General features: G+C 38.6%; 1 protein-coding gene across 1 annotated transcript in view; it reads left to right on the top strand.

The window, feature by feature from the left end:
• Positions 1 to 14,097, top strand: part of PDE3A (phosphodiesterase 3A) — a 264,141-nt gene that overhangs the window by 239,167 nt on the left and 10,877 nt on the right. The window contains exons 12-15 of the mRNA XM_055711753.1: positions 821 to 1,020; positions 3,267 to 3,470; positions 7,277 to 7,432; positions 11,318 to 11,558. Coding sequence (XP_055567728.1) covers positions 821 to 1,020; positions 3,267 to 3,470; positions 7,277 to 7,432; positions 11,318 to 11,558 — 801 coding nt within the window. The remainder of the gene's footprint in view (positions 1 to 820; positions 1,021 to 3,266; positions 3,471 to 7,276; positions 7,433 to 11,317; positions 11,559 to 14,097) is intronic.

The following is a 14,097-nucleotide window of genomic DNA, read 5'->3' as shown; positions in this document are numbered from 1 at the left end:
TTGTTGTGCAGAAAACACTTCCATTTCTGCTTTTTTTTTTTTTTTGGTGGTGTTTGTGTGGCACATACATATCATTTGTGAAACTCTTTAGGATGTTTTAGTTGGGCGGGAAACATTTTTATTCCTATAAAATCTTATTAGCAAGTGGTGTTGGAAGCTTTGTAGGTGAGGTGAAATGGGTGGAATGAAAGGGATTGAATTTTGGTGCTTTTTGGTATTTGTTATTTGAAAGACATTTGTTCAGCTGCAAGATCCATTCAAGCAGATTAAATTAGCAAAGCATCTCACTCAGTATCTGCCTCCGACAGGCATGTCCAAGCTGCTTCAAAAAGGCTCTTTAGAAGATTATCAGGAAAGATCCAAATTCTAAATCTTTGGATTGGAAAACATGCACCATAATTGAATTAATAAATGATACCTCATTACTTTAAGGACTGTTACTGTCTCATAGACTAATCTCTATGGTGAAGCAGTTAAAGGAAAGAATGGAAAGATCAAATTACCCACAAAGCTCTAGCATGGCCATGAATTTATGGTGTATTGCTAGTAACTTACATAATTTGAGAACAGGCTCTGCTGGATGGCTGGAAGATCCGCAGCTGGGATCAGAATTTGTTCCTTTCCAGTTGTGTGCTTAATGCACTGGATCATGTGCACAGTATCAAAAAGCATTGAGGTCAGAATGTGTTTACTCTTCCACTATATATTGTAAATTTGCTCCTTCTCTTCCTGCTTTGTTGCTTCGATCTATTTCAGTAAGTCACTGAAAAAGTACCAATGTCTTGGGATGGTTTTTTTACATTTATTTATTTATGTTCAGATTCTGACAGTGGAATCACTCATGGCCATATGGGTTATGTGTTTTCGAAGACATACACACCTACAGATGACAGCTACGGATGCCTAGCTGGCAACATCCCTGCCCTTGAATTGATGGCTCTTTATGTAGCTGCAGCCATGCATGATTATGATCATCCAGGAAGGACCAATGCCTTTTTGGTAGCAACAAGTGCTCCTCAGGTAAATAAATCTCAAGCAGCGTTGCTGTTAAGTTTGGAAGGTAACAGCTCCTTGCCAGTGGTGCCTGTGGCTTCCATTAAGTACAAGTCGACCAAATGTTTTGAAACAGCTTATCAAAGTGACAGAAATAATCACTTCACTTGGGGATTACTAGTAAGACTCTTCTTACACACCCTCACTACCCTCAGTTAGTAAAACTGTTAAGATACTGATAAAATGTCTCAGTGAAGGAGACACTAATATTCTGCTGACTGATAGAGAATCTGTAACTGTGAAATAAGAATTATTCTACCCAATAAGGCACAGAAAGATTAAAATAAAATAAAAACTCCCACCTGTATAGTTGACAGACTGCCATGCAAATTAGTTTGTGCATGATTGTAACATACCTTCTATTGTTCGTATAGAATATGAGCAGCAGCAGTCTTTTATGAATGTATTTTTACACTATGCGTCTGTTGGGGAGGAGTATGTGTGTGTGAAAAATAATTTGAGTTTTATAAATTGAGTTTTATAAATTTATAAATTAAGAATTGAGACGTACCTGAGGTTACATAGAAGTTGCTGCCAATGCTGGGAGTTGAATTCAGTAGTTCTGAGTCACTGTTTATCGGCTTAATTATAAGATCATCTTTCCTTACTTTACATAGCTGACCTGCCTGGCTTCAGCATACTGTGCTGAAAAATATTTCATGGGCAAGAAAAGAAAAAAATAAAGCTTAATGGCAAGTCATGTAGGGATGCAAAAATTCTAGATTTACTCCCCAGCTTGGGTCTAGACTTCCTCTCTCACCAAGAGCAAGCCACGTGAACTTGTTCTGTATCAGTTTCTGTCTATAAACTGATAGTAATACTTCTCATTACTGCAACATCTTTCTGTGATTAAGAACTTTGATACTCTGGCCAGGTAAATAGATTGATGGAAGGTGTTTGCTATCCTTAAATCTACTTTTAAGAAATGAGTGCTATAGCTTTGTGGTTATACAAATCTACAAGGGAAGTTAGATGATTGGCCTTAATGTAAATAAGTTTGAAAATAAGTTAATGGGAATAATTCAGACTCTTCTTGTTATTTTGGGGGGTGGTGGTTTTGGTTTGTTTGGTTGGTTTTGTTTTTCTTTTAAACCTCATGTCACCTGAAATTTGCAAAACTTCTTTTTAGCATCTAGTTTATTTCTTCTGTTTCACAGCAAGTAGTATCAACTTCCAGTAATGATGAAGTGCCACTGTATTGAAACTCTGCCCTCAGGAGCTGGGCTTGGGTAGCAGAATATATCTATCTCAAACGCTTACTGTGCAGTTATGCAAGATGAGCTGTAAAGCTGAGTTACTTCAGCAACTTCTTCCCTGGGGTAGAGAGTTCTATACTTTAGGATAGGATTGATATTTTTATCTCTAGATGACAGGAAAATATAATTGAAGTGAAAAGCCACTGAAATGTATGTGTGTATATTTGTGTAAAAAGTTACAAAACTTGTATCTATTTTACATAGAGGCCTATTTCCAAAAGCTTTTTTTTTTTTTTTTTTTTTTTATTTTTAATAAACCAAATTGTCAAAAGACTGAATGCTGCTGAATTGTAGAGATTTCCTAAATGGTTGTTGTCCCCTAAAGTCCATTTTCTAGATCTTTTTTTAGTTTCTGAATGGGGTTGCCATCACTGTGAGAGTTATGCATCTTATTTTGGTAAAGATTTAATCAATTTTGGATTTTAACATTGAGAAATCTGTGAGGCTGAATATGTCTTGTCAGGTTGCAAACTGGAGTTTCATTTATTTCTGTGTTTGGAATCAGTCTGATATGGACAGAACTGCCAGGTGCAAACACCAAAACCAATAATCCCTGTCAAGTGAAGTTAGTTCTGAGAAACAGGGAAACACACACTTACATTAACTATTTTGTGGCCTGAAACAGAATAATCTATTGTCATATGATGCAGTTCAGTCAGGAATCAAAGATCCTTGAGTGTGAAAGACCCAGATTTTTCAAAATAATCTTCCAATAAATCTTCAACATCACAAAATTCAGGTGCCTGCTGTTAGTCCTGCCAAAATCACATTTTCAAACCTTGAGAAGTTCTTTAAAAAAAAAAACAAACCAAACAATCAAACAAAAAAACCCCAAACAAATTAACCAAACCTGAACATCCCTCATGCATCACCTCCACATCATTCTCATTTCTGCACTGCAGTGTTTCTTTTGGTAAGAGGTTTCTCAGCTTTCAGCTGCCTGCATTGCTTTCACAGGCAGTGCTGTACAACGACCGGTCTGTCCTGGAGAACCACCACGCTGCTGCTGCCTGGAACCTTTTCATGTCGAGGCCAGAGTACAACTTCCTGGTCAACCTTGACCACGTAGAGTTCAAGCATTTCCGCTTCCTTGTCATTGAGGCAATTTTGGCTACTGACCTAAAGAAACACTTTGATTTTGTTGCCAAATTCAATGCCAAGGTAAGGAGATTGTTTTGGCTTTCTGGGAGATGGTCAGAAAAGATTGTGGGGCTTGGTAGCATCACAGCAAAAAGGCCAGAAACTCTCCTGTGTTGCTTTTTCTTCTGGATGTCCTTTTGGCTGGTGTAAAACATTCTGTTGAATAGTAATCTGTCACTTCTGTTATTCTTTATTTATTTATATTTAGTGGCCCACCTTCTTTTCTTATATATGTTTAGTTTTCTTCAGAAAGTGTTTTAAGGCTAAGGATATTATGGACCATTTGACTGTAAATCCCACTTACATCCTACTTTTGAACATTGTTTTCTTGTTCACTGGACTTTAGACCTATTGGCAAAGCACTCGGGGAGCGGGTTGGGGTGGGGGGAATCAAAGGTGTTACCAAGTTTCCTTAATGGCTAAATACCTAATGGTATTTTTTTTATTGGTTTAATTGTACTGTTAAGTTATCAAAGCACAGAAATCATAACAATTTTGAAATTCTAATTTCAAATGGAATGAAAGTATGATCTTTCTTTCCTACTTTGATTCAAATGGGTAAACCCCAGAGAAGGGTCACTAAAGATCTTTCCTGTACGCTCCATTCAGTGAGTATAAAATCACAACCCTGAGATTTTTTAAAATTCTTTATATTCTTTAAATTAACAAAATTAACATTCTTTAAAATTATTGCACAGTTTCAACCAAACTTTTTGGAAACCACCACCTATCAAGTTACTTAATAAACTCCATCATCCGTCAAATCTGTTGGCATGTTACCTAGAGGGTACCTGCCTTTGGAGCTGGTACTGCCACATTGTTCCTTGTGAGAAACACACCAAGCACAGTGTGTCTCATCCAGAACTAGGGCCTCCTAGCCATTTTGATGACAAAGATAAAATGTTTTCTTGTGGTATTGCTTAGGATGAACCTGTATCCTGAAATTTTAAAGACTTCAGATGTGTAATTGGGTTTGTTTTCTATTTCCCTGTAACATCTTGCTCTGTTAGAATTTAAGAAGCTGTAAAGACATTAAATTATGGTCCAGGGTAGACGGAGAACTGATCTGTAGATCTGTACAAGTCTGAACTCCATCTGCACCCCTGCTGATCATGTCCCATAACCTCTAGTAATATCAGGGGGTGTTCTTTAGGTCTTAATTTTAAACTCTGCGATCATTTTCACCATCCTAATTTCTTCATAAAATATGTTTCTCATCTGTCAGAGCTACAATGACAATAAAGCACTGGGAATTTAAGCTGTCTGAATGCATCCTTTGAATTTGACAGTTGGAACCAAAACCTTCACTTCTGTGAAGTAAGGAATGATAAAAGACAGGCTAAACCAGTGATTACTGTGGCTTTGTCACAGAAATTAACTGTCTTAACCATGAAAGAGGACAAGCTTGACCAAAAATACTAGGTGTAAATTGTGGATATTGAAAACTAAAATTAATCTTAAATCTATCAGGCTGGGCAATGGTAGGTGTAACCACTATTGTAACCAAGCAAGGTGATACCTGAGACGCTGCAAATTAATAGAACAGTCTGATGTATCACGTGCTGCCAGCTCACTATAGATTTGTAAAGACATCTGTTAACTTCTTTCTCGCTTCTTATTGCTTGAATAGCCAAATGGTCATGCATGGAATAAAAAGTGTAGGAGAAGTTGAACATAACTAGCTGGTACTTGTGGCCAAACCTGGTTTTCACTGCCTTGAAAAGGAAATATTTATGTTTGGTTGGCAAAAACTCTTATGTATCAGAGTGGTCTCAGAGAGCGGACCTGACGTTTGTGTATGGGCGGAGGTGCTGTAACTGGTAAAATTAGCTCTAAATGATCATGTCATTGATTGAGTTACTGAACTGTAGTTTAGTGTATTAAGGCTACAGTCAGAGAGACCATTCTGTACAGAAGTCAGTGTAAACCTATGTAATGCAAGCATCCTCCCACCAGAAGGCTTGCACTCTGGAAAGTACCAACAAGGAATAATGAAGGAAGCTCAGTGTTTGACACTTTGATGGTATCAATGCTTTGGAGCACTTACTGTTCTCTGACATTAGTTATGTTGGATCATGCAGACCAAAAGAAAGCCCTCACCATGTGGGCCCACTGCTGTATGGGGCAGCAGACCTGCTGACAGAGGACATGCATAGCACAACACTTTCTATCTATTTTCAGCTGTTTCAAGCTCGAAAGTTAAAGCTGTGTTTTAAGGAGGGATTTGTATTTCAAAAATTAAGTGGAGAGTAGAAGACAGCCCCTCCCACACTTAGATATTCTAGGAGAAAAGGCTGAGATTGTAAAATGTGGCTAACGGCAGTAAAGGATGATATCGCTGACCATTTGGAGATGTAAAAGGCCAAAGTCCTCAATGCTTTCTCAGCCTCAGTCTTTGTGGCTAAGACCTGGCTTCAGGAATCCTAAGCCCCTGAGGTGTGAGAGAAAGTGAAGTGATGAAGACTTATCCTTAGTGAATGGCATCAGGTTAGGGAGCACTTAAATAAAATGGACATACACAACCGAACCTGTTGGAAGAAATCCGGTGGAGGGCTGGAACACCTGTCCTACGAAGACAGGCTGAGAGAGCTGGGGTTCTTCAGCCTGGAGAAGAGAAGGCTCCAGGGAGACCTTATGGAGGCCTTACAATACCTAAAGGGGCCTACAGGAAAGCAGGGGAGGGCTTTTTACCAAGGGCGTGTTGTGATAGGTCAACGGGGGAATGGTTTTAAACTAAAATAAGATGTATTTAGATTAGATACTAGGAAGAAATTCTTTACTGTGACGGTGGTAAGGCACCGGAACAGGTTGCCCAGAGCAGTTGTGGCTGCCCCATCCCTGGAAGTGTTCAAGGCCAGGCTGGATGGGGCTTTGAGCAACCTGGTCTAGTGGAAGGTGTCCCTGCCCATGGCAGGGTTGTTGGAACTAGATGATCTTTAAGGTCTCTTCCAACCTAAACCATTCTATGATATAGTAATTCCATGGGGCCTGATGGGATGCAGCTATGTGTATGAAGACTTTATGGGGAGAGTAAAGCAGATGGAGCCAGACTCTTCTCAGTGGCATCCAGTGAGAGGACAAGAAACAACAGGCACAAGCTGAAATACAGGAGTCTCCATTTAAAAATAAGAAAGGATGTGTATACTGTGTTTACATTGGAAGAGGTTGCCCAGACAGGTTGTGTAGTTTCCCTCCTTGGAGATATTCAAAACCAAACTGGGCCCAATCCTGAGCAGCCTCCTCTAACTGGCCCTCCCTTGTGCAGGTGTGTGGACTAGACAGTCTCCAAAGGTGCCTTTCAACCTCAACCTTTCTGTGGTTCTTTAAGGTGGCACTTTATATTAGAGCAGTTGATAGTATAGATCACTTTTTATGGTGGGGAGATATGGGAAAACTAGAGAAAAGGAAAAACATAGGGAATACTTTCAGACATACTTAGATCAAACAGGGAAATAAGCTTGTTAATGCATCTTCATGCTGCAATTAAATCAACATGGCATTTGATGGTAATTTATCTTTGTACACCAATTAGGTAGTAATTTGGAAAATGTCATGGAAAGATTGAAAGGGTTTTCTAGGAAAACAAACAAATGCAAAGAGGCACATCATTTGTTAAATATTAATTTCTCATAATTCTCAACGTTCATTATTTTTACTTATTGCTCTACAGCTGATTGCAAATTCCAAGCTTGGGTTAGCTCACCTGCTCAGACTTGCGATTTTGTTAAAGAGCTAAATATACTGTAAGATACCCCAGGGCAGAACTTCTGTGGATGCATCCTTTTACCCAGGATTACTGTCATGGTTTTCCTTTTTCTGTCTACTAGGTGAATGATGATGTTGGAATTGACTGGACTAATGAAAATGACCGCTTGCTGGTTTGCCAAATGTGCATCAAACTGGCTGACATAAATGGGCCTGCAAAATGCAAAGATTTGCATCTGCAGTGGACAGAAGGCATTGTCAATGAATTTTATGAACAGGTAAATAAATGCACATCCAAAGTGGTATCTGCTGGTTGCGTGTCTTGTGTTAAATAGTCCTGCAGCATGCTAGTGCCGGTGATTGAGTGAAGATCACAGAGAACAGGGTGAAAGCGATAGCTGGAGTTACACTAGTCCATCCTTTTGGTGGATCAGTGAAATTCTGTTTGTCACTGAAGCTTCTGATGTATCCTTAAAGACCTCTGATGATGAGGTTTCTACAGGCTTCACTGTTCAAGTCTGGTGCTGTCCTTACAGTGGACATGGCGAACAAGTATTCTTTTCCTCTTTTTTTTCTGTTGGCAGTCATCATGTCTCCTCATTAGTTTTCATTAGTGCAAACTATCTTTATGTCCTTCCTTCTACATCTTTTCAAGACATCAGCTGGTTCTCATTGCTCTCCTCTGCAGTCACTCCAGGTGGCTCACAATTTTATTGACATGTGACCTCCAAAACTGGACACAATATCCTTGTTGAGATGATCTAAACAAAGCAGAAGAATTATTTTAGATTCCCTGTGGGCCACATCTCTGTTCACACACACAGAGCTTTTACGTACCGAGCATAACTGTAACATTAACATTGACTTTCAGTTTATCACAGACTAACCATATCTGCTCCCTATACGTTGATCCTGAACTCATACTTTATTTTTTAAGACAACATTTTCAGCTTTTAGAAGGCTTGTCAGTACAACTGTACTAATTGTTCAAGGCTTAGCTGATGGTAGCACAAGGAAGGAGGACAGACACAGATTGATTTACAAAGACCTGGGAGTACAGCCAGGCACTGGTCCTCTCCTGCTAGGTCTAAAGGAGCCTTTAATTGAACTTTTCTCATTATAACCTATTTAGCCCTGCCGAGTGCAAGGCACAGGGCTGTTCCCACACTATTCCTCTGTTTCCTGAGTGGGAACACATTTTGAATGTGCTGGTTAGACTAAACTCCACATCCTGTCTTTTTGAGAGGAAGCAAGCAGTCTAAATCACTGAACCAGACACGCCACAGTCTTCTCAGGGAGGGTGTGCATTATCCTGAAGTCACAAACTAATCCCTTTTAAAACCTTTTCATCTTCCTTTAAATTTACTGTACTTACAGTCTGGAAAAAAACCAGGATTTTCTGCTGCTACTGCCTTCTGAAGTATATAAAGAAATAGGAAAAGGAACAAAATTCAGACATTGACCTGAAGCTACTTCATTTATTTCAGATCTCATGAGAGTAAAAAAGAACGATGACCCTTACATATATTACCTGTGTAGTTGGTTCTATTTTTCTTCTCATTTTTTGTTAAAGAGAGTGAGTTCTATAACAACAATGGTCAACCTTCATCTCCCAATTTTTCTTCCAGGAAATGCTTTTCTTCATATTAGTCTGTTTTACTTGCAACTCTCCTGACAAATTGTACTTTACATAATTCTGGTGATGATCATAGTTTATGTGGGTGACTACTGCATTCAGACAAAACCTGTTAATCAGATCTTTCTTTTGATCTAACAGATCTAATGTCAGAGGGCAGTAAGTGCTCCAGCACATTAATATTGTCAGAGTGTTGGATGGTTAGCTCTGAATCAAGCTTGAGAGGAACACAAGTGAGAGGATACTGAGTTATCTGTTCCACAGTAGGAATCTAGGGTTATTTTCCATCAGTCAGAAAGGTGTGCTACTAATGTTTTCATGTGCTTGAAAGCTGCTCCAAAGGACTTTAGGAGATTAACTTTCTTATAAACCTGTAATTTAAAAAAATATGTTTGCAATTTATCATCTGCAAAATTTGATTCAGAATAACACATATGTTATCTTAGTTAATGGCATTCCTTTTGGCATGGGGATTGTGGGCAAATCTATTTAAACTCTTGGTTTGGAATTTCCAAGTGGTCAGGTAGTCAGTAAGATATTAGGGGGGGTTGAGTTTCTTTTTGTTTTAGTAGAAGGTGTGTATTCACTGTACTGAGAAATCAATACATCCCAGTGGGTTTCCACTTTGGGTGTTTTTTTGCATAGCATGAGTTGCCATGCTGACAGGATGCTGACAGGATTGAAAACAGAATGTTTTCTTCCTAGGACTTGCTTTTGGCATTAAGGAGAATAAGCTACATTCCCAATTTATTTAACCTAGGTTGAAATCTGGTTTTCTTTAATGTAATATGCCATGAGAGGTGTATCAAACATCTTCACCATACTTCTGATCATTGGATTTTTTCTGAGAGGGAAAAGTCTTCATTTTCTCATTTCTGAAAAGGAGAATCTTATGGGAAGTTTGAATTTTCCTAGAACTTATCAAAAAGCATAAATATCTGCATTCAGCCTACGTTGTAAAAATAATATCTTTCTTGAATTTCCTTTAATAACACCAATCCCTTTGAAGAATTTAACTCCCATATAAATAAAAACTCCTTATTAAAAGCATGTTGCATAGAAACATTCAAAATCCTGTGTCATATTGTTACAGTATGTTTCCTTTTCTCCCCTCCACATGCTCAGCATGCTTATTTGAGGACGGGTTAGACATATTAAAAAGAATCAAAAAAATGCACCACAAGACGGTTCACATAATAAATCATGTTTTAACAGAACATGAAAAAAGAACTTGTAAACATTTCAACAGTCAGCTTTCTTCCCACTGCTGTCAGCTCACATCCAGGAAATCTCAGATATGTTACTGTGAAGAAAAGCAAGCTGCCACCTCTTCTTAATTCACTTGCTATTTCAGGAATGGATGGCATGTTTCAGTGTTTTGTTAACACTAATTTTTTGCTTTTAATGATTGGACGTAACATTTCAGGGTGGGTTATTATAAAAGTAACAAAAAAAAAAAAAAAAAAGCAAGGGAATGAAACATTTGTTGTGCATGCTTCAAAATTTAACTCTCATTCATTGGTCTTCTCAGATACCAGCAGGGTGTCGACCAGATATGTTGTCTTTACGTTACAAGGAGATAAATTTGGGCAATCTGTAATGTAATGGAAATTGAAAATGTGTCTCCAAATTCTACTCTATATTCTCAAATATATATTTCTGTATTGTATGAAAACATTAATTTGCATATCAGGCTTGATTAGGGGGGCTAGACTTTTTCTTGGGGAGGTGGCATGCAGTCTTGACATGTCTACTCAGCTGAAAATTCATTGATATCATCAGAAGATTTGCTGTGATAGAGATGAGTATATCAGACCTGGTTTTGCAAGAAAGTTCTACTTTCTTTTACATCATGAGAGGAGTGAGGAAGGGCTTCCTATATCTCCCCTCTGCCCTGTCTCTCTAAAAAAAAAAGCTAGCAAAAAGTTTTTTGGGAAAGGTTTACTGCTTCTCAGTAACACCTGCTTTCATAGGGATCATTCTAATGGTCCCAGGAAACAAATACTTGTGACCCAAAGCCAAGAGAACCTCTTTGTTATGCATAGTAATGACAAAATTATTAAGAAAACCTTTAGTAAGATAGTCTTTGCTTGTAGAAGTTCAGTCTTGTTCCTTGCAAACAGGTGGCTGACTACAAGGTTGTTGTGAGCTAACAATTACAAGATCAGAAGGGATTTTTTGAAAATAATATGAAGAAATAAAATTATAATTTTCAGATTTTCACATTCACAGTGTAAAGTACAGGATGGGGGTGGCAGGCATCCTTTTGCACAATTACCAACTAACACCCTTATTAAATTCACACTATCGGTATTGGGTCCTCTTACAAGAAAAGAGCTGTAACTTCGATTAACCATTTAACGTGATGCACTATAGTGATGTCATGCTGGCATGCAATGGAAGCTGCATTAGAGTTTAACTATTTTTCTTTCATAATTTTTAATTGGTTTGATGTGTATTTCTTCTTTTCACAACATGGTTTTGTTGCATTTACTTTAGAGAAATTACCACTATTTTTCATCACCAGGGTGATGAAGAGGCTAGCCTCGGCTTACCAATCAGTCCTTTCATGGATCGTTCTGCTCCTCAGCTGGCACACCTCCAGGAATCGTTCATCACTCACATTGTGGGACCACTATGTAACTCCTATGACTCAGCAGGGCTGATGCCAGGAAAATGGATAGAAGATAGTGATGAATCAGGAGACACTGATGAGCACGATGAGGAAGAAACAGCAGAAATGGAAACTTGTGAAAATGCTGAATCCAGTAAGTTGTTCACACTTACCTTCTTCAACAGAGCGACTTCCATATTGTGACCAAAACATAAGAAGCCATATTGTAAAAGCATAGAGACTGTGAGCTGGTCAGGTTCAACATGGGCCTCTCCAGAGTTACAGTAGTTCAGTGCTGTCCTTGGTGTAGCTAGCATGTAGCCAGTTACATTGGTAATGGACACACTCCATGGTTTCAGGACTGATACACATCGCTGCTCACATCTGCTACTCATTTCTACCTTCAGGTGAGGTTTCTGGTGGTGGATCACCTGTCTGTGCATGAGGGGTTTTTAGACTGTTTCAACACTGATGATAGTAGACTGCAACAATTTCGGTTGAAGAGAGGACGGTTGGGAGAAGATTGTTGAGGAAAACACTCATCATTTCCATGAGTTAGCATGCTGTACAGGAATAATAGAATGAGGCTCTGAGATGCTGATACAGTAAAAGAGCTTTTAGCAATGAAAGTATTTTAATGCAAATCTCTTCAAGGTAATGTGAGAGAAGACTGAGGAGAAAATTGGCACTGAGCATTGATGTTGTGTGCTGGGAACTGTGTCAATTGGTCCTTCTGGATAATCAGTAACTAAAGCTGATAGTCTTCTGCCTCTCCTCCAGAAGAGCAACAGTGCCAACATTCGTCATACTGAGAGGAAAACTTTGTACTTTGAAAGGGGATCTCAGAAACTTGTTGGAAGTGATTTTTAAGAGAAGAGGCTGCAGCTGTAGACCTGTTTCTTTTACCAGTTTAGACCTACATGCATTACCTTTTCCTCTCTTTCATGTTCCTTCCCTCTCTGAACTTCCAACTACTGTTCTTTTATTTCCTCCCTCTGAGTCATCTTTCTGTCACTCACCTATATCTAATCCTTCTAGAAAGCATCAGCCTTAAGTGTGCTAGTGAAATACTGATACATAGCTTTTTCTCTTAACAGCCTCACATTTTCTGATCTTTCCCACACACTTTCATGCCCTACTGAGTATCAGCCCTATTTTCTGTTGGGGAAGCTGAGAAGCAGACAGATTTGGTGGTTGTAGTAAGTCACATAAAGACATGAAACTAAAATCTGCGTCTCCTGATGTTGCAGAATTGACCTTTTATCTCTGATAAGATCCAGGGGTATACAGTTTGTATTTAAGAAATCACTGCTGTTGTTCACACACACAAACATATTTTAAGGTTTATTTTAGTACCTCACGATCTATCAGCTCTGTAACAGCAGGCAGAGCCACATGTTTCTGTGGCAGAGTGGCATTTATGGAATTGCCTACCAGGGGAAAGCATATGTGATTGGTAGCCAACATAGACCCCAAAGCCTGAAACTGATATTGCTGTATTAAAAAGAAAGATGAAGAATGTTCTCATTTATTCACTGGAGTGTCTAACCTTACCTTGAAATCCTTAGTTTCCTTTCTTCTCATTTCTCTATTCACTTGTCCTCTGTATCACTGCTAGCCAAGTCCAACAATGCTGCTTTCAGGTTAAAAGCACATATCATTATTAACCCTTATCACATAAATACAGCCCAATTTTTTAGTTTTCTTCTATTTTCTTTCTCACATTCTACTCCATGACACTACTTTATTATTCAACCTGGTGCTTTTAGATTCTTTACCTATTTCAAACCCTTAAGAATTAATGTAGCACAAGTATTGAAATATCAAAAAAAATTCTTCCCACTTCCTTCTTATCCAATGTGGGATGCTCATCTTCTCGGTCACACCAACATGTTACAAACTGTTTTCTTCCAGTTCCCTAAATTCTCTGTGACCACATGGATCTGAATGAGGAATATACAGTATCTTTTATGTTGACATAGGGGTCTTACAGGTCATTAGAAATTTATACCTATGATCGACAGTATATTGGATGTTCTAACCTTTCTCAATGAAACTAAAATGTTGAGATGTCAGATGCATAGATACAAAGAGTTGTGTAGATGTTGGTGAAGATCTTTTTCTGGAAAAGCCTTTTAGGCAGGTGGAAATATAATTGTAGCAGAAAACACTTCACCTAGGTCCTGATAATTCACTAAGGCATTTGATGTAAATTTAAGAGTTACAAAATGTTAAAATAATTTTTGTTGTTCTACAGGAGCATGCAATTCCCCCAAAGTTCTGATGCAAGTATAAGAATTAAACAGGCTCAGTCTTTAGTGATTCAGGCAAATTTTAACACCACAGCAAGAACTTGCTGCTGTCTGCAGAGGCCAGCAAGATGCGGGGTCACCCGGGAAACCCAGGAGAGAATGTCCTGCTGCAGTATTGGCAGGGTAGGGGCTTCTTATTAGTGCTAAACCTGAAGGTTTCCTACAGGGATCCAAGGGCTTTCTAATGAAGGATTGAGTTGGATTTGGTCTGTACTGAGTGAAAAGCTCTTTGTTTCCAGTTCAAAAGCTTCAAGGGCTAAACGTTTTGGATCCTTACACAGACATACTTTAGGCAACCTGCAAATACTAATCCACACAAATTTATTTGGTACAAAAAATTCCTCTACGTCACCATCTTTAAAAAAGAAATTGCAGTTGTCT

This window comes from Falco cherrug, chromosome 5 (genome assembly GCF_023634085.1).
Source record: "Falco cherrug isolate bFalChe1 chromosome 5, bFalChe1.pri, whole genome shotgun sequence".
Lineage (NCBI taxonomy): Eukaryota > Metazoa > Chordata > Aves > Falconiformes > Falconidae > Falco > Falco cherrug.
This window is presented reverse-complemented; position numbering and strand designations above follow the sequence as displayed.